The sequence below is a fragment of the Chelon labrosus genome (genome assembly GCF_963514085.1).
Source record: "Chelon labrosus genome assembly, chromosome: 10".
Classification (NCBI taxonomy): domain Eukaryota; kingdom Metazoa; phylum Chordata; class Actinopteri; order Mugiliformes; family Mugilidae; genus Chelon; species Chelon labrosus.
In genome coordinates this window covers 2997244-3017112 of record NC_140360.1, presented here as the reverse complement: position 1 = coordinate 3017112, position 19869 = coordinate 2997244, and the positions used below count along the sequence as shown (strand labels likewise).

The 19869-nt window shown below is 46.0% G+C and overlaps 1 protein-coding gene across 1 annotated transcript; it reads left to right on the top strand.

Moving 5' to 3' along the window:
• Nucleotides 1-8651: 8651 nt before the first annotated feature.
• On the top strand, nucleotides 8652-19579 carry snphb (syntaphilin b; the record flags this gene model as incomplete). Its single annotated transcript, XM_084554316.1, has 5 exons — nucleotides 8652-8701; nucleotides 16240-16412; nucleotides 16998-17094; nucleotides 17315-17464; nucleotides 17554-19579. The coding sequence occupies 5 exons, from the start codon at nucleotides 8652-8654 to the stop codon at nucleotides 19577-19579; spliced, it is 2496 nt and encodes an 831-aa protein (XP_084410442.1).
• Nucleotides 19580-19869: the final 290 nt, after the last annotated feature.

The following is a 19869-nucleotide window of genomic DNA, read 5'->3' as shown; positions in this document are numbered from 1 at the left end:
AATATTGGCTCATTTTTCTCATGCACAAGAATGTGCACTGTTAGATCAGGTTCTCTTTGTCTACTTTCAGAACTTGTGTGAGGATCCGCTGATGTGTTGAGTCATTTTATGCAGAAATGCTTAAAATTGTGGATCTGTGTACGCCCAAACATGTCTGACTATTAATGCAACACAGACTTTGTTGTCACACCACTGGGTGGCAAGAATGACTGCTGTTACACCAATTACACAGATTATACTGTAGACACAGTTTGACTTGATAGTGGTTCTTATGTACAAGGTAGAGACGTAGTGACCTCTGCTGTTGAAGATTTAGCATTACAGAAATGAAGAAGAACGTCTTGATGTGACGAGGCCTCTGTGGATCATCCCACAGATACTTGATCAGTTTGGGATCTAGTGAATTTGGAGGCCAGGTCAACACCTTCTGCTGTTCTTCATGTTTTTTGTTTGTTTGTTTGTTTTTGTTTATTTTGTTCCTAAAGCGTTTTTGTGTGTGTGTCTGTGTCAGAATATTTCTCTGGCATCTTTTTTTCTGCTGCTCATCACTGAGAGGTGTTTCCCTTTAAATCAATCCGACGTAACGTGACGCAGCCGCCGCGTACACCCTTGTTCCTCTCCTCCTCTCCTTACGCTGCAGCCATCCAGCGCGCACCTCCTGCATCCCCTCTGGCCTGGTCCCCCCTCCTCCTCCTCCTCTTCCTCCTCCTCCTCCCTTCTCTCCTCCGCTTCCTCCCCGGGCGTGTGAGAGCCAGGATCGCCGCTCCATCAGGCGGCGGGGCGGGTTGGCTCTTGGCGACGAACCGCAGGAAAACAATGAGTCTGGGAGCGATTCAACCTTGAGAGGAGCGAAAGGGGCCACAGGTAAGCGAGGCGAGGTTTAATGAAAACATCCGAGCTGGTTTGTTGTTGTTGTTTTTTGTTGTTTTTTGCGGAAGATGCGTCTGTGGACTGGAGAGAGCATCAGTGACCAGACATAGTGGCTGTGTGTGGAGGGAGTGCAGGTGATTTGCACCATTTCCCGGCCGTGCCTGTTTATTTTGGTGCAGCTGACGGAGGGATGCTGCGCAGTGCGCTCCGGCAGATGTTTGCGCGCCTCGTCATCCCGTGCACCCTGCGCTTTAGAGTGCGAGTCCGTCCCCGGGGGCCCTTGGGCGTCAGATGGAAGCTCCCCACCGGTGTCAGCGTCACAACAAGCGAGAGCTCTATCCGGAGGCTATTTTCGTTTCCCTTTTTTTGCTGCTGAACACGTCTTTGGACGCCTTCCCCGCGGCCATGCGTGAAGAGACAGCCCGCCGCGCCTCAGACCCAAAGTAAGTGCCATTCACGTTTGCAGGCAGCAAAGTCGTGACAGGTTGCCTGGCGCTGCAGTTTGACCTTGCAGCATTTCTTTTTTGTTTCCCAGCGCCCCTGTGTCCCACCTGAGAGATGACAGAGCAACCGGATTGAGATTCGTATCAAAGCTGCAGCTCGTGTAGTGTTTGTTGCACTGCTCACGTTTTTCCTTTGAAATTGGAGCTTGTTTCTTTATGTGTGGAGAGAAAACAGACTGGGTGGATGAGTTTGCGTAAAGATTGTGCTTTATAGTGTCTCTGAATAACCTTGGCACAAAAAGGAGTTCCTGGCAGCAGCTCGTCTCATGTCTTTGTAGTCATCCTGTCTTGCTTTCCAGTTGCTTTGCATCTTTTTGTATCAGTTTCTAGTCTATCCATTGCTGCTTTGCTTCTACTTGCCTCTCTTTCTGGTTACTTTTTGTATTTGCCAGTCCGCTTGTTGAAGCGAGTCCTTTCTGCATCTGCTTCGTATTTCTGCAGCTGTTTTGAGTCTCTCTGCAGTCACCAGACCGCTTCAGACTGGAGTAAAGAGAAGCTGCAGATCTGGGCCTGTTCCTGTAGGCCCTGTTCAGTAATCCTGCAAGTGTGCATTCATATTTATGAGACCACATGCACTCTGAGCGGCGTCTGAACCACAACGGCGAGGAGAGCAGAAACCCAGCAGGGCTGCCACAGGGCTGCAGCTCCGCGCCGGTCCCTGTCCTCTGGTACGGGACGCTTGTCCTTTGCAGCATGGCCATCTTGTCAGCAGCAGGCTCCTTCCTCCATCCTGTTTCCTCCAGCGTTCCTCGGCCAATGGCAGCTCCCCCTTCTGCTCACGTTTCACGCGAGTGGCGGATTGGCCGTTTCCATGGTGACTTAGCAGCATGGTGTTTACTCAGAGGCACCCGTGGTGGCAACATCTCCAGTCCAGCCTTTAATCACATATAATTATTAGAACTAGAGCTGGGTAGTGCTGCTTCTTCTGCTACTACTACTACTACTACATCCTGAATCTATTTGATTCATTTAGAGATATTTCCGTATTCCAAAAAACGTTTTCAATCTTGTGTTTTTGCTTTTGTGCAGCTTTTCCTTGTCGTCCAATCAGCTTTCAGGCCCGATGGAGCTCCTGTCGTCTTTTGGAACATGAAATGTGTCGTGCAAATCTATTCTTGAAAGACCGTCGTGAGATTTCTTAAGGAGAGGATGCAGGAGAATGGCATGAATTCAAAAAACAGTTTGGAAAGATCCGACATGGATTCATAAAATCCTCCCAACGATTTGTTTTTAAACCCAGTTATTCTCAGTTCTAACAACAAACGCAAGCATTATCAATCCTCAACGAACCAGCGACTATATGCAGCAGTTCCTTTCAGTCTGACCTTGTTCAGCCACTCCTTTCCAAGCGTGGGGGAGGTTCGTAGCCATCTCTAGAGCTAAAGTGTTTTGTTTGAGCATGGCAGCATACGCGTTTGCCTCTATATGGCAGAACAGCAACACAACTATGTATAGCTACAGGTGGTTATGCACAGATTCCATGACTGGATTGCACCTAAAAATCCTTCTCACCGGCTCTTTAGCTTCATGGCTGCTGTCGCTGCAGAACAGGAAAGCGTTTCCATTACCGCGCTTTTAGCTTCTAGGCGCAGCAAAACATTCAAATCCAGTTATCTGCTCCGTACAGTAACTAGAGATGGATGTGGCTGTGAGGGAGGGTGGGAGGGCGAGTGTGTCTATGGGAGAACCCATACAGAAATAGCCATTAACAGAATGAGATCACAGAGAAAGGCCGTTCTTAGAAAAGGTTTAGGCCTGCATGAAAAGATGTTTGGACACGTCACGATGCACACACAACAAACAGATGTTCATGGTTCTGAAACAGCGGTAGGTACACCTTCCTCCAGCTTTATGTTTTGGCCCCCAATCTGATAATTTAATACTGAGTATCAGCTGATCAGAGTACTGATCCAATCTTAAATTTAAAAGTATTTAATCCCTGGAGATTCATAAAGGCTTCTCTTATCCCTTATATTCTCTACTCGACTAGAACAAATTGTCCAACATATATTTTTCAAGATAAAAATAATGAGTTGGAGTATTCAGTATTCTTGTGTTACCTGAAGACAAGCAAATGACACTCGGGAGGTAGTGAACACGGTGGAGCATTTAGCTAAGCTAGCAAAACACCATTACTCAGTGATTGGTGGAGACCAAAACTAAGCTACAAGAGAGTAGAATCATTTAAATATACATTAATTTAGAGATATTACAGTTTTGAAAAACAGTTTTACTTAAAACTAAACCTAATGTTGTCAGTGTTCCAGAGATTTGTTGTATTTCCTCATTATTTTACGTCTAGGTTCACGTCTTTTATGTGTCTGTCTTTGCTTTTGTGCAGCTCTTCTCTGTCGCCATACGTTGTAAATCCAGTCAGCTTTCAGTCTTGACCGTGCTCTCAGAGTTCGGAGGGGAGGGATCTACCTCACACGTCGGCTAATCTCGCCAAACCATGGAAACATAATCTCTTAGGAACAGGTGGAGACCAAAAACAAAGCTACAAGAGAGAAGAACGAGTGAATAGAAGCACTACTTTAAATGATAAAGCTGTTCTACGAATAAAACATGTTATAATAAGGAGCATTTTTAACATAAAGGGAACTATAACATCCTGAATGAAGCCTGAGTCAGAGGCCGATATGTGTGTAACCTTCCTCCTAAGCCGTGTCAGTGTGATGGTGAATATAGTTTCCCTTTCCATTTTTATCAGCGCTCTAGTTCACACGGACTATTAGCGTTATCGTTTAGGCTCCAGCACTCTGGCACGCTTTCACTCGCTCGCTCGCTTGATGACAAACCTGTGGCGTATGATGTATTTTGAGCGTTCGACCTGATTAATCGCAGGCAGACGTCCGAAGTGTGTAATTTATTTTCACACAAAGCCAAACGAGAGCAACGATCAGTCAGGACGTGGTGAAGAAAGAGACATTTGATATTTAAGAACATTTAAACCACGACCCTGGTTGACTATTAAAGATGTTGTTCATATTTTAGGGGCGTTTGTCTCTTTCTTCTTCCTTTTTCTTTCTCATTTCATCTCCTCTGTTTAATGCTGATTGATAGTCCACTAAGAGCATGCCGTTGTTTTATTGCTGTGCTCTGCTGAACCTTCACTAAAAGCAAGTGTGCATGCACTGCAGCAGAACTGTAGGGTGACTCTGCAGGATTGGTCTGCATCTGCTTATACTGTAAAAACCAAAAGGTTAAACCTTTATATTGAACATTATTTGTAAAACTATATTTCTTTGATGCCAACGTTTTCGGTTGCAGTGCACTCTAGGAGTGATTCTAGGAGGCCATGCATGTCCAGCAGACGCTTATAGAATAGAGCAGACTGTCTTCATGTTCCTGTCCACTTGACTCTTGTGGTTTTTCCATTAGAAAGGTGAAGTCGCTTTTTGTTGGCTTTTTACAATCAGCTGTAATTGATGTTGCAAGGCTCTGACAGCCTCAATTGGAGAGTCTCCATATCCGAGAAAACTTCATTAGCTACATTAATGCACATATGCATGTATATGAATGAGCTGAACACAGAGTTTGCTCAGTTTTTGCTCCATATTAGCGCTGCAAAGTAGCCGACAACATCTTTGGAAAGTGTCCAGTGAGCGTCCATCCATCCACCGCAAATGTGCATTAGTGTTTCCCCCACTGGCCCTCCCTAAATGTTCCTGCTCAGTCTGTGCAATATAATTCACTTAAGGTTCTAAGGGCGTCTCACAAATATAAGAGTCACAGATTTGAAACTCCAGAAAGAGTTCAATCCCTTCCTTTTTGTAGTTGAAGGCGTCCTGTCAGCGGTTTTACAGACACCTGGTTTTTCATATTTGTGGTCAATGGGGGGGAAATACTTTTTGTTGGCAGAAAAAATGGCAGTTCTCACCAATCACTGCACCACTGGAAACAGATCTTTTAATATTGAGTAATGGGCGATCCAAGTCCCGGTCCGTTCTTAAATGTCCTAGAGTTGGTCTCCTGTAGCTTCCTAAAGTCTGTCCTTGTCTTCCTTGTCTTCTCCTAGAGTTGGTCTCCTGTAGCTTTCTAAAGTCTGTCCTTGTCTTCCTTGTCTTCTTCTAGAGTCGACTGGATTCAGTCCAATAAATCTTTCAGTCAAAGTTAATGTAGTGTGGAGAGGGTAGCTGGTACCTTGTGTTCTCTACTCCAGAAATGTTCTGGTCATCCAACGCTGCCATAAACTCATATGGCGTAGTAGTAGACCTTGTCTTCTTCTTAGTTTTTTGGCAGTTTGATGCTAGCCAGATGGCGTTAAAGCAGAAGAGGAAGACGTTTTGATGCTACAAGGACGTAGTTTTGGTTTATGGCATACGTTGGTATGGTATGGTTCCGGGCCCCGATCTTTTGTAGTCTCATCCAGCCTCTGCAGTCCGTAATGAAGTCCGGCTCCAGCTCGGTAAACTAAGATGAAACCTACTTGGACCGGTAACAAAAGCTGAGAGGCAAACTTTACCAGAAGTGTCTTTGCACTAAACCCGCTGTCCAGGTCTTACACTGGTGGATTATATTTCTCATAGATGCACAGAACATCATGCATAATGTTACAGCCCCTGTTAATAAGGTTAATCTGAGACTGGAGACTCTGGCTGACAAAATGTCGTTAGAGCGATTCATTAGAGCCATTCATAGGGCAAGAGGACAGGGACAAGCAGTGCCCCCTCAACGGCAAGTAAGTAACCGTTAATGGAAATTAGCTGCACCAGTTTCTGGTTGTTTACAGAAACAAGTGAAGCAAGTGTCTAACCCTCCGTTTCCTATTTATACCTCAAACTTCCCACCAGTCCCCTAGAACTGAAGAAGATACTCAAATGAAACGTCTTCTCAAAAAACTCTACAAGTCCAGTTGCCTTTTTTAAACGCTCTTTAGATATACAACAACCTGGATGACTGAGAACCTTCACAGACACTTAATAAGGTTTGAATGAATTGAATAGAGTGAAAAAAAACATTTCTGTTATGTAAAACCAGACGCAGGGAATGATGACAGCAAATCAGTCACTTTGGTGCAAGATGTCAGGTCGCTGATCACAGCACCCTGACTCAGCTCAGCGTTGACCTCTGCGTGTTATGATATAACCACAAACACACACAGAAATGAAGTGTGAAAGAAAACCAGAGGGGCTGTGGATGCGCAGCAAACACACCCATACACACACCAAGATAATGTCCCGGATTAACGGCAGTGACTCAGCATCAAAGACCCTGGGGCTGTCTAACCGTTTGTGAAACTCTGTTTTCCGACATTTCCCTGTTCATTGGATTTGGACTGCACGAGGCGTTTGAGGAGACTCTTGTGCATTGCTACTCGTACGCACCTCCTCCCCTCCTCCACCCTGTCCGACCTATGGGGTGCAAGTCGTGAGTTTGCTCTGCAGTCTGCTCTTCCCTTCTAAATGCTTATCTTGCGTTATGTTTCGTTGCACGATGGCGCCTCGCCACTGTTTTCCAGCGTCAGTGTCTCCGCGCACGACGCTGCAGAACGCTCGTTTCAGATGCACGGAGACGAGTCAAGGTCACGTCGTGATTGGACCGCGAGGACACGTCGTCTTTCAGGAGATAAACTGCAGAGTCTCCTCTGCTGCAGATGCACAGGGTGTGTGTGTTCCACAGCTTTGCGTGTGCCGATTATCGTCCTCTATCAAACATCGATTCATCTTCTCTTTCTCAACACGTGCTGCCTCCTGTCATCTCATTGGCTTCCCTTTCCCCTCCTCCTCGTCCTGCTCCTCCTCCTCATCGTCTCTTTGCCACGTTCTCTCCTCTTTCATCACCTATCTCTTTCTTGTATCCGCTCTGGCGTTTCCGTCCCGTCAGCACAGAAGTTGCTCGCGTGTCCTCCTCTCTCATGCAGCTGGGGATGGGGGGGGGGTTGTTTGGTGTTACATAACAGGCCTAACTTAATAAATCCTGTATGATGTACTCTGATGTGCGCTGATCTGTGGCGACAGCAGCCAGAGCTGGAGGACGTGGCGCTCTCCTGAACCTAGGTCATGTCATGTAGAGTACTATAATAATAGAAAAGAAAAAAGAAAAAACGAAAGGCTTTGAATTTTGAAGACTCTGTTCATAAAGTAAGAGACCATGAAACCCTGATTTTATGCTCTTTCAGGCTCGACGTTAATCTGCTTTTTATGGATCTAATATTAGCTCTTTCTGCAAAAGGCTCCAGCTGTGAACCTGAAATACTCATCTTTAACTGGTTAATTGACACCTTGTATAAAGAGGGGGTGCAGAGTCATGGTCCTACTATGTTCTGACGGTACCAGTGTCAGAAGACCTTTGACATAAACCTCTAGATCCTACATCCTACATCATACATAATGCAGCTCAGCCATGCCACTTGCGCAAACTGCAGAATGGACATTTTATTAAAAGTGTTCTCATGTCCAAACTAAGACAATAAAGTTATTTTCCCAACTTCATCCATAGTTTCTCGAATCACTAAGTGATTGGAGCAAGTTGCCTTTAAAACAAGCGCTGTGCTTGACATGTAGCATATATAGCTATATGTGCACACCTAGCTTAAACGTGAAAGCAGAGGAACAGTGCAAGAGGGTTTAAAGTAGAGCTCAAAAACACAGCAGGCTGATTGATAAAAGTGCTTTTGTTTCCATGAACCCAACTCTCCTTGTTCATGTAGCGTGTAGAACCCAGCATATAGACGTCTAACAGGAAGCTGACGTACAGCAGCCGCCTTGCTACACCCAAACACAAACCAGGCACTCAAGGTCCCACCAAGCTGTGTGTGTGTTTTATTATTAATGAGAATAATCCTCCTCTTTTCCTTCCCCTCCTTCTACCTCCTGCTCTCAGCTTGTCTCAGAGACATTCTGTCCTCGTCCCTCTGCATCCACAGAGCAGTGTGCGTTTCCAAAAACGGGACGCCCGTCTTTGTGCAGATGCAGATGTGCAGTAGATGCAAATGTCATCTCCCTCTCGCTCTCGCTCACTTCTGCCTCTGTGATTTGGTGAGAGATGAAACAGATGAGTGGTGATTGGTTAGTTCTCCCTCACGGCTTGTAGGAGATTGGCTGCTGAACCCCCCCCCCCCCAATGTCCCGTCTGTGCCAGCTAAGTGTCGGCTTGAGTCAGCAGCACCAGGCTGCACGCTGAGGCTCAGAGAGTCAGCAAAGCCCGTCCCTCATTGTGTGACTCTCATTTCACTCACTGCTCATGTCTTTTGTGTGTTTTCCTTTAGACTCTCAGTGTTGAGCTGAAGGAGGACGGAAAAAAGACCTAAGGATACCTGGGAGGTTGTGTGGCTCCATGTCTGCCCCTGCTCCGGCCAATCGGAGGTCTACGTCGGGCTCTCGCCGGTAGGTAGCCAATCTGTATCTGTTTCCTGTTTTTTTTTTTTTTTTTTTGTTGTGGCTACTGAAAGGCAGTCTCAGTAGCTCTTGTTGCATATTAGCGTCTCAGAATAGGAACTCTACGCTGCCTGGTACAATAAGCTTATTGATGGATGCATTGACTGGTTTTTGTGACTGACCGTGTGCAGGATGCATGAGAGAACACGTGGTCCTCCCACACTAACAGCAACAGGAGGAGACAGTGTTGCAGCAGTGATGAAGAAAACTACCAGCAGCAACAAATTAAATGTTCATATTATTGTTGTAGTGTGTTACCCAAGATTATGGCCCCGTTCAGACCTTGCATTAATCACAAGTGTTCCGCTTAAAGTCCAGGTGTGAACCGAGGACGCAATGAGGATGCTTTTGAGCGATTAGATCTCAGACCACATTTGGAGGTGGTTTGAAACGCTTTAGACCTCCTTCCTTTAGTAGCGTGAACACACTGTGTGTCCTGGGTCACGCTGAAAACCGGCACACCAACTGTGCAGGTTTTAAAAAAGGAAAAAGCAGTGCAAGTGAATTTTAAAATATTCTGTCAACTAACTAAGAAATAAATTTGCTCGTTTGTGCTTTTAAAGGAAAGAGAGAGAGAGACTTCACAGCTTGTTCCAAAATATGTAGGTCCCCAGGTCATGAAGCACACGACAGGCAGCTGTTCTTTGTTGTTATAATTTGCACACAGAGCTAGAGGGATGCATTTTAATGCCAGGTGTGAACTCACGTACTTTAAGCTGGCCACCTGTGCTCTGGATGTCAATGCAAGGCCTGAACGGGAGCTGCAGAAATATCTAATTTCCCACAACTTGTAAACACATAAATCAACAATTAATGTCTTTAAAAGCAGGAATGGTTCCAGGAGGTAATTCCATGTTATCCCAGATAATAAAATGAGTTAGTTCCAGACCAAAGTGTTAAAGTTAAAGAAACTAACACAGCAACAACACAGTATTCCTGATCTGACTTGAAGCGTAGGGGTTTTCAACATCACTTCAGCTAACTCAAAACAGCCAAGTAAAGTTGGAGTACACATTTGTTTGACATTTGTTGAATATTCTGATATTCCAAAGAGTACCTGAAACATATTTCAAGGTGTTGTCTTTAATGCAAACATCAACACTGTAAAAGAACACATGTGGATTTATGTAGAAAAGCAAACAATCAATTCCACCAAATGCACGTCTCAAACGCATCAAGAAATTCCGCCGCCTGACCTTTGACCTGACCATCCCTAACCCTAACCCATTACCAAATATATGTGCAAAGCTGTCATCAAGACAGACAATTTGAGTAACCTATGTTGGTGAACACCTTCATTAACTACATAAATCTGAGTGTCTTATTTAATAGTTTGATGTTGAATTAAAGGAAACCCCTTGAACGCCCCTTTTTGCTGGGAAAGCCATAATAACAACAGCATCACACACATCATCCCACACTCCTGACATACAAAGCTTCATCAACACCTCTTCCAACACAGTTCCTAGGAGTGATTTTGATTCTTTGATTAATACAAACTCAGATGTTTCCCACTTCACGCTGCAGGTGTAGTATTTTTTTTCCTGCAGTGTCCTTTCGTCAGCCAGGTGCAATTTCTATCATTTGTGTCAAAACCTTTTGGACATAATAAAATTTGCTATGGAACATGGTCTATGCATCAATTTGTGTGTGTGTCTGTGTTGGATAATTGTTTCTTTTTGACAGCACAGCAGTCCTCTGATTCAACCAACTGTTCAAAAAACTCTTATCATAAAGGGAGCTTATATAGGGTTGTAATAAAGACTCTATTGGCACTGCCTAAATCATTTATTAATTCAAGACTGAGTTGCAAAACATGTCTAGTTGGTGTTTATAGCTGGAGCTAACAAGCTAGAATCAGCTAACAAGGAAAAAGACGCATAAAAGAAACATAATTTGCATTACAGTGTATTATTTTTAATACGTGCCTAACCACACAGTCCTGCGTCAACTATGCACCACATGGTGACTTGCGCGACAGAATCTAATCCCTTGCCTGACACAATCTGATCCCTGTGATCCAAAAAAAAACTATTTACATTACATTATATTGTTTTTATTGCCATTTGTGGCCCTATTGAGTCTAACCACATGGTTCTCCATTAACTATGCACCACCTGGTGACTTTGCTGACAGAATTGTATCCCTGTGGCTCAGTTTCATGGAATCTCTGTGCACAATATCATCGCTATTAGGGTGTTTTCTACTGTCTAAATTTGCGAGGAAGATCATTTAGTTTATCACAAATTAAACAGGCATAGTAACAGCCAAAATGCTGGCCAGGAATCCATTCTCTAAAGGCTTACCTAACTTAGAGAACAGGGTCATGTATGTCGTGTGTGAATGAAAGTATAGTGTCGACCAACTGATCAACTTGATTTGGGAGAGGCCTGCTCTGTACGCCGGTTTGTAGCTCTTCATACGTTCCTAGAAGATTTTTGCTGGTTGTCCTTTTTACGTTGAGGCTAGTGAAAACACAAGCATAAAAAATATTATGGTTCTCATTACTGAAAAGTGGCCTAAACTCTCTCTGTCCCTTTTGCAGACATGGCTTTCTGCAGTCCCCCCCCCCCCCCCCCCGGGGTTGGTTTCTGAATTTTCTTCAGTTAACTTGAATGATCCTTATGGATGATGGGTCTAAAATAATCAAATGTAGTCACCTATATACGTCCCTACACGCTGACCAGGAAACAGCAAAAAGAACCCTGAACTCTGTTTGTTGAATATCTAGATGTATTTTCTCTTCAAGTTACGGGACAAAGGTTAAAACCATCCATTAAGACATTCACACTAAGAAATGCAAATGCTGTAATAAAGTTCCATACAGAAAGTACCGTAATTGTTATACCTAATGTACACAGTGATAATTGGACATTGATTTACTTCTGCGCTCCAGTTAAACACAATCAGCATCTTAATACCACGGAAAGCCAATCTGGCACTGCTATTTGCTGATGAGCAGCTGAAGTAATGTTCTTACATATTGCCAAAATGTGTTTAAATCAGAAATCACATCCAGATGTCCTTCACCTTGGTGTCCCAGACTGATAAATGTCCTCTTAATCTGGAGACAGTGCGTCTGCCTGTAGTCTTACGTAGATGTTTTACTGGCATGGTAAGATCTGTAGCTGTGGTGTCCTCCTCTCTCTCGTCTCTTTTCCTCAGATTCAACCCTTTGAAGGCGCTGCAGCCCAAACGGCGCTTGCAGCAAATACTGTCTTCCTCGCCGGTGCCGGTTCCGGCGCCCAAGCCAGCGTCGGCTTCAGGGGCGGCCGCACCGGCGGCCACGGCGCCTGTGGCCATTCCTGTGCCCAAGCCCCCTGCGTGAGACACACATCAGTTACAGTCTCAGAGAGCATGCCTCGTAGCTGTAGCTCTGACATGCACTGCAGCCACTAAAACAAAAGCTGGAGGCTGAACGGCCAACAACAGCACACAGGCTGCCTAAGATAATCCTTTAAGACACGTCTCTTTCCTTTCTCTAAATGAATGTTTGCCCTGCTCTAGCGATGCCTGTCAAGCTTTCAATTCTTGCAGAGCACATTTAAGATATTACCATCTGAAGGTTAACCACTAGACATTCTTAATGCTTTTTGAATTTGTGGGTTCTTGCTGTCAGACAGCTTCTCATTTATAGTCATGGCTGTCGATAATGTCAGCTAAAAAGATGTGTGTAATTACTTCTAACAATGGACCTTTACCTAAGACATCCACGGTTGCCTGCTTTCTCCAGAACCTAAACACTCCAAACACACAGAAGAATGTTGATTTCAACCTAAAAAAACAGGCATCCATGGTGACTCCAACGACCACAGTAGTTCAATCAGTTTCCAGTATGTTTTTATTGTGGCTGAAACAAAAGACGCCGACCAAAAACTCTCGTTAATGTTGAGCGTCTCTGCAACATGAACTCTGCTTTACTGCGCCGCAAATGAAGAAATCCAAAGCTTGACAGGCCTGCTGTACTTTTTTATGGTTGCTAAGACACGGCCGGTCAGTGAAAGGTCGTTTGCTTCCTTGAAATTCAACAAATGTCCTTCAGTCTTTTCTGCTAAGTTACAGTACTCTCTCCATAATCAGCAAAGAAGGCAGCCTCAATAACCGCCAACGTCAAGGAGACCTGTGTGTTGTTGTGTCACATCACCTCAGAGTCTATCACCTATCTCACAGTGTTGTGCACCTTAGCAGAGTCACTATATAAATTGGTCCAGTCGAATTGAACAGCACTGTTTTGGTCCTGGTAAAATGTGTTTAGCGGCTACATGCACGGTGGAGGAAGCACTACTGTCGTCATGTGCTGTGGGAGTACACTGTGATCACAAGTGATCACTGGTTCCCAGCACCCTGTAGGACACCGGCATTGCTGCAATAAATCCAAAATTTATATGGTTTACTGAATCGATTTCAGCCTTCCTGCACTCCACCACTCGCTCACTCTAACCAACGCCTGACAACTGGGAAATGCCTTCACCTCCAGCAGACAACCAGCCGCCACGGGCTGCCCGAAAAAACATGCTTCCATCCCAGCAGACGGATGGGATGGACTCACTGCTTCAGCTGCTTCCCACTGCCTGCCTCTGTTCTACTCATGTCTTGGCTTTTGTCTTTCGTCATGTATTGATCTTCAAAGGAAACATTGAGTAGTCAATATTTGGCCTCCTCCCTTGTATCACACAGGACACGTTGGCTCAGCACAGCAATACAACTAGAACGGAAGTCGTTTTCAAATGTCATCGTGTAATGTTGAACAACTGCAAACTGTCTCCAGGGAATTATTCATTGATTGGAAGGTAGTTGTTGTTCATATATGACCTCAGACTCTGTGGAACTTTTGCTGAACAGCAGCTTAAAATGATAAAAGTCGTCCTAATAGAAAACAGTCAGTTTCCAGCTGAAGTTTGCTAACTTGGTTACAGTCCATAGCCACACAGTGTGAGGCTATTGCACCGTAGTGTTTTAAGCTGAGCAAAATTTTCTTGCCAATGATTTGTAGTTCATACCTTTTAGCTAACTTTCCATTAAAATGTAGCTCGAACTTTATCCAAATTTATATAAAATTCATCCGAATCCATCCACTGCAAATATTTGGAGCTGGTTTGTTGAGATAAACAGTTGATGATGCTAATTTTCGAGTTACCTTGGAAGCCAGACCAACTTCCCTGCACACAGGCAGAGAGTTGCTCTGGAGTCTCTCCGTTGGGAACTGATTATTCTCCTGCAAAGATCTGCCGGGCCAATTAAATCGACTGAACAGAAGAGTAACGACGTCGTAGCCATAAATGTCAAACGAACGCCGTTATTGCCCGGCTTGGGGGGCCAGACCGACTTTCCTGCGTACAATAATTATTTTGGGTGGTGGAAATTTGCTCCGGAGTCTCTCCATTGGGAACTGATTATGCTCCTGCAAAGATCTGACTGGCTAATTAGATTGTTTGGGCAGAGAGAGTGACAATAGATGTCATAGATGTCATCAGAGCGCCATGGAGTGGAATTAGTTTACAACAAAATGGCTCTGATTGGTTGGAAGACTATCGAATTGAGTGTAGAGGTATTTTCTTTATATCATTGAAGCTCGCCTGTTCTGACTCCTGTGTAAATGTTATTTTTCTGTTATGTTTATGTTGCTATGGTGACACCTGGTGCCCGAATTCGGTACTACCGCTACATGTATTCCGTTGTAACGTAGCTGTTGCCTGTCAGTTACTCGTCAGTTTGATGAGCTGCAACAGCTGTTTCCTCGTTTGATCCTTGGAGTAAATACGTCCTTTTACTATTCTGTCCTGGCAGTTGTGTCCGTTACAAAAGCACTGACGGATAGCGAACGAGAGATGGAAATGAAATGAAATTGAAAAGTAAAGTTTCGTGGAAGAAAAGTCCCGCTCTTCATTCTACTCTCGTTCGCTATCTGTCAGTGCTTTTGTAACGGACACAACTGCCAGGACAGAATATCGCCCAATAATGAAATCCCAATGGCGTGTTACCAGACTCATGTTCTGATTGGAACTGAGTCTCGCTACACCAGGCTAGTTGGGGTCATTACATTTTAAATATGCCAATCAAACCACAAACAGTGAAAAGGATAGTAAAACACAGTACGTGAAACGTCTTCAAGAAGCTCTACAAGTCCAGTTTCTCTTGTTTCAGCTTTGTGTTTTGGATATACCCTGACCTGGATGTCTCAGAACCCGTTAATTCCCTTAGTCTCTGTTGGCCATCATCAATCTGTTTCCATTATATCTGTTTAATCAATACGTCAACGCACCGTTTTGGCATCTAATTTTACTTTAGGGTGAATAATTCTCTTGTTGTGCAGGACAAGTTCCAGCAGTTTGAATACGAGTCAGTCTCTCCAGGCTGGAGTTACCGTGTCCTGTGTGTAAACCCCTCATGGCCGTCCCGCTTGTACCCCTCCCCTCCTTCTCTGGAGGCCAGTGATTGGGCAACAACAATGTCATTTTGAAGAAAACAGGTCATTACAACCTTTGTCGTGTGGCAAATCACTGATTACAGAACATTACAAAAAGTATTCCGAACAAGAACAAATGCTGTGACAGAAGTTGCCCATCACAGATCACGCTCCTCGTTTTCCTTGCTACCACTGATATACCTTTTCTGTGAATCTTAACTTTGTGTTTTTTTTCTAGCAGGATAGCTAAAGGTGAAAATATGTGCTTATTTTATGTTCTTTCAACATTGTTCTTGGTTATATATGTGGTTTGATGGTCCGTCTCTCATTTTGTTATTTTGGTTACTTGGTTATAAATTATGATGCTAGCGTCAGCAGATGGTTAGCTTGGTTTACCATGAACACTAAGCTAGCCTGCTTTCAGACCGAGGTCATTGTTCCAAACCTGGGAGCGTTTATCCTTCAAGTTGGAGTCAAGAGTCAATTGTTTACTGAGAAGTTAGAATTATTTGACGCTACAAAAACAGGATCTGACATCATGACGATTGACAAGTTGACAAGTTGCCATTGACAACCACTCTGTGAAGCACGAAGGGGGAAAAATATAAATGAATAAGAGGTGGCGTGTCGTCAATAACAAGGCTCCACCCTCGGATACTGATTGTAATCTGACCAGTGGGAGGAAGTGGAGACGCGTTGTCCATTATTTTCTACAGTTGATGACAAGAACCTTCATTAAGCTAAGATTTGTGCAGGATTGTTATATTGGAACGCACAAAATGCGACGAGTGTACCTAATGAACTGGCAAGTGAGTGTACATACAGTATGTTCCATATGGGAAGCCAAAGAGCCTTATATATTAAAGCATGGTTCTTAGAAAGCCACATTTCCTGGGCCTCCTCAGAGTTTGAGCGCTTGTGTTTGTTGGCATCTGCACCACCTGCCCCTTAAACTTTAGTATTATACCCAGACATGCTTTAAGCCCGACAGTTGCATACACTCATTGCATGCACTGTGCATTGTACGCATGCCGCCGGCTGTCCTCTGTGCTTTAACCCCCTGTTGTCTCTGCCTGGTCAGGTTTGACTACTGCAGGTTCATAGAGCTAGACTACGTTCCCATGGAGACGGGCTATATGGTCTCAATGCGTCCGACTAAAGGCTACGCGTCGACCAAGTCGCCGACTAAGGGATACACTTCCACCAAGTCTCCGGACCGCCACAGCCGCTCCGCAAACTCTCCCTCCACCCCTCGTTCCCGGTCCGTGCCCGAGTCCCTCTTCTTCTTCTTTCCTCCCCGTTGGTGTTGATCCTTTAAAGCATGGGAATGACAAGACCATTTGCACTGCTGTGAATGTTTCATGATGTCATTTGAGTCATGTCTTATCTGACCTGTTATCCTCCCCTATCACCGTTTTCTCTGTTCTCTCCTTCTCTTTATTTACGCCCCCTGGTGAAATACTTTTTGATGTTGCGTGACTGAATGTCTAATCAGTTGTGATGTTTGTTTTTTTTTTTGCACAAAGCGCATTGGCTCCATCTCAGCGAAAACTGCAGCATCACTGTCAGTGCCCAGAGGAGTGTGTGTCCTTGTTTCCCGGGCAGCCCTGGTGTCTTGTTAGCAGTGACATTGTCCTCTGTGTCTGTGTCGTGTTTGTGTTGTATCAGCATGTCGGTCGAGTTGGACTGAAACCTTCATGCAAAGTTTGATTTGTGGCTTCACAGTGGTTTTGCTCAACAGCTCACTTAGTGTCTGTAGTGTGTGGAGTGTGGTTTTCGTGGGGTTTACCGGGAGAAGACTAACACGTCTCCTGTTTCTTTGGAACAGGCGGACACCAGCCGCACCCAGCAATAGAGATCCCTATGGCAACGCCTCCCTCAGCAGCAGCAGCAACTCAGGCTCTTGCAAAGGCAGCGATTGCAGCCCCACCAAAGGGTGAGACAAACTGCAACGGCAACAACTTTGTGTAGATAAAGCTTTCAGTAATGTCAGAAAAGTTGCGCAGTGGAACTACATGTAATGTCATCATCACTTAACTGGCAACTTTGTTTTGCCAAGATTGTTCAACATCTAGCCTTCCCAGAACATGCAAAACAAAAGGCAATGCTTAGAGAGAACTATTCTCTTTCATGTTATTGTATCTTGTCTCCTCTAGACGTCACCAAAAGTACACATCATGTACGGACAACCATGGCATCCGGCCCCCTCCACCAGAGCAGTACCTCACTCCCCTGCAGCAGAAGGAGGTGTGTATCCGGCACCTGCGGGCCAGGCTAAAAGAAACCATCAGCACCCTGCAACACAGGTGAGATAGTGCGATACTTAGGCTTTGCCTTTTGCAGTTCTTCCTGGTCTTAACTCATTCTCCCTTTTTCCAAATTTCCACCCTCTTAGGGACACAGAGATCGATGAGCTGAGGGGCCAGCTCTACCGGATGCAGGAGGACTGGGTCGAGGAGGAGTGTCACCGTGTGGAGGCCCAGCTGGCCTTGAAGGAGGCGCGACAGGAGATCCAGCAGCTCAAACATGCTGTGGACACTGTTCGTGACAGGCTGAGCGATGCCGGAGGCCTCAGCGGGGACGTAGGGGTTCAGAAGTACTTCCAGGACATCAACGCCCAGAACCACAAGCTTGAAAACCTTTTGCTCAACATGGAGTTGGCTCAGGCCGGATTAGCCAAGGAGGGGGAAGCCATGGCAGGCTGTCGCAGCCGCGTTGGTGGTTCCGCACCGGCGTCCGTTTCGGGGGAAAGTCCTGGGGGAGTACCCAAACTGACAATAGGAGGTAGGGGTTCTTGCTCCTGTGATGGTTCCCCGGCCCGCTCTCTGACTCGGAGCTCCACCTACACCAAACTTAGCGATCAGGCGTTGGCGGACCGGAACGGCAACGGGACAGACTTTCCTTGTTTGTCAGGGGACGGCACCCAGGACAGCGGCTTTGTGTGCTGTGGGGAGAGTAGTGTCCCCAGTCGGGCCGACCTGCTGCTGGAGGCTGCCTTCTTGTCCGAGGAAACGGCATCTTTACTAAACTCCTACACGCAGACCTTCTCCCACTCCTTCCCCCACTCTCTGCCCAACTCTTTGCCCCACTCTTTGCCCAACTCTTTGCCCCACTCTCTGCCCAACTCTTTGCCCCACTCTCTGCCCAACTCTTTGCCCCACTCTCTGCCCAACTCTCTGCCTCACACCTACTCCCACACCTTACCTCATTCTTTCCCTCACAATTTGTCCCACTCCTTGCCACACACCATCCCGCACTCTTCCACCTATGAGAAGCTGTGCACGGGTGACCGGATGGCACCTTTCCGTTGCGGTATGGGTGGAGTGGGCTGCATGAGCCACCCATGCCTGTCCCACCACCATCTATACCTTCACCCCTTGAAGGAGACGGGCATCCAGACCGAGAGCTGCCCCATCCCTGCAGCGACAGGATACCCCTCCGATCTGGATACAATTGCAGAGCAACGCACCTTCCGCTCCCAGGCCTGCAGCCCCACCTCCACCTGGATGTCTGACGAGGGGGAGGAGCTGGACTCCATTACTACCACGACTTCAGTGACCACGGCAACAGTCATGAGTACAGCCACGGAGCCCATCCCGGTCTCCAAAACACCACCGGTTCATCCTTTACCCCGGTCTGCCACTATGTCGTGTTCTATGGAGAGTCCTCTGTGTGGGGGGAAAAAAGGACTTGAGGAAGAGGAAAAGCAGGAAAATGAGAACAGAGAGAAGGAAGTATTCGCAACAGAGGAGCAAGAAGTGTACTCAGTTGTAAGGGATCAGGGAGCTGTGGACGAGACAGTGCAAGGAAAACAATTGTGCAATTTAACGGAGATATCAGCAGAGGCTCAGGATGAGCTAAAGATGGGAGGAGGCTGTGGTGAGGACAAGCAGGTTGAGACAACTCCTGAACACCTCACAGAGGAGAACAGGCAGCTGGAGGTTGATCCATTAGTGGGATCAGCCCAGATAGAGACAACTGAGCAAAGTCCAAGTGAGTCGATATTAACTCCAGGCCTAGAACAGCCTCACACATCTCAACCGAGGAGGTCTACTACCCACGAGGAGATAGCTGGTGTCACAGTGGTGGAGGTGCAGGATGAGGATGAAGACAATGAGGATGGGACTAAAACAGAGGGTGCCATGGGGGACGCCGCAGCAGAGGATTCATCTGACTCTGGGGAAATTCAGAAAAGCTACTGGAGTCGTCACTTCCTGGTTGATCTGCTAGCGGTGGCCATCCCCGTGGTGCCAACGGTGGCGTGGCTCTGTCGCGGTCCAGTCCGCGGGGGACAGCCCATGTATCACATAGGGTCGCTGCTGAGAGGCTGTTGCACTGTGGCGCTGCATTCACTGCGCAGGGGAGGTGGGTTGAGGCATTACCCCGCTGGCGGGGGAGACTTGGGGGGATCACAGATATAAGAGGAGAATCTGCTCGGCGCCTCTGTGGTTCTTCAGCGTGACCTTTCCTTTATGGGTCTGGCTTTTTTGGCAGATACATGTAGTGTGAGGGAAGGAAGAGAAGATAAATAACTTCCTGTCCTGCGGTTCCCATCAAGGGTAGTAGCTGAGGAGAGTTCAAGAAACAGGAAATGTGTATTTAGGACTAAGATCTCTCTAGTTTTATGTTTGGTCCTGTTCTCCGATGTCTCCCCAAAAGTCCTTGCTGTTGCTACCAAGATGTCCGCCTACACTACTGACTTGTGCAAAAC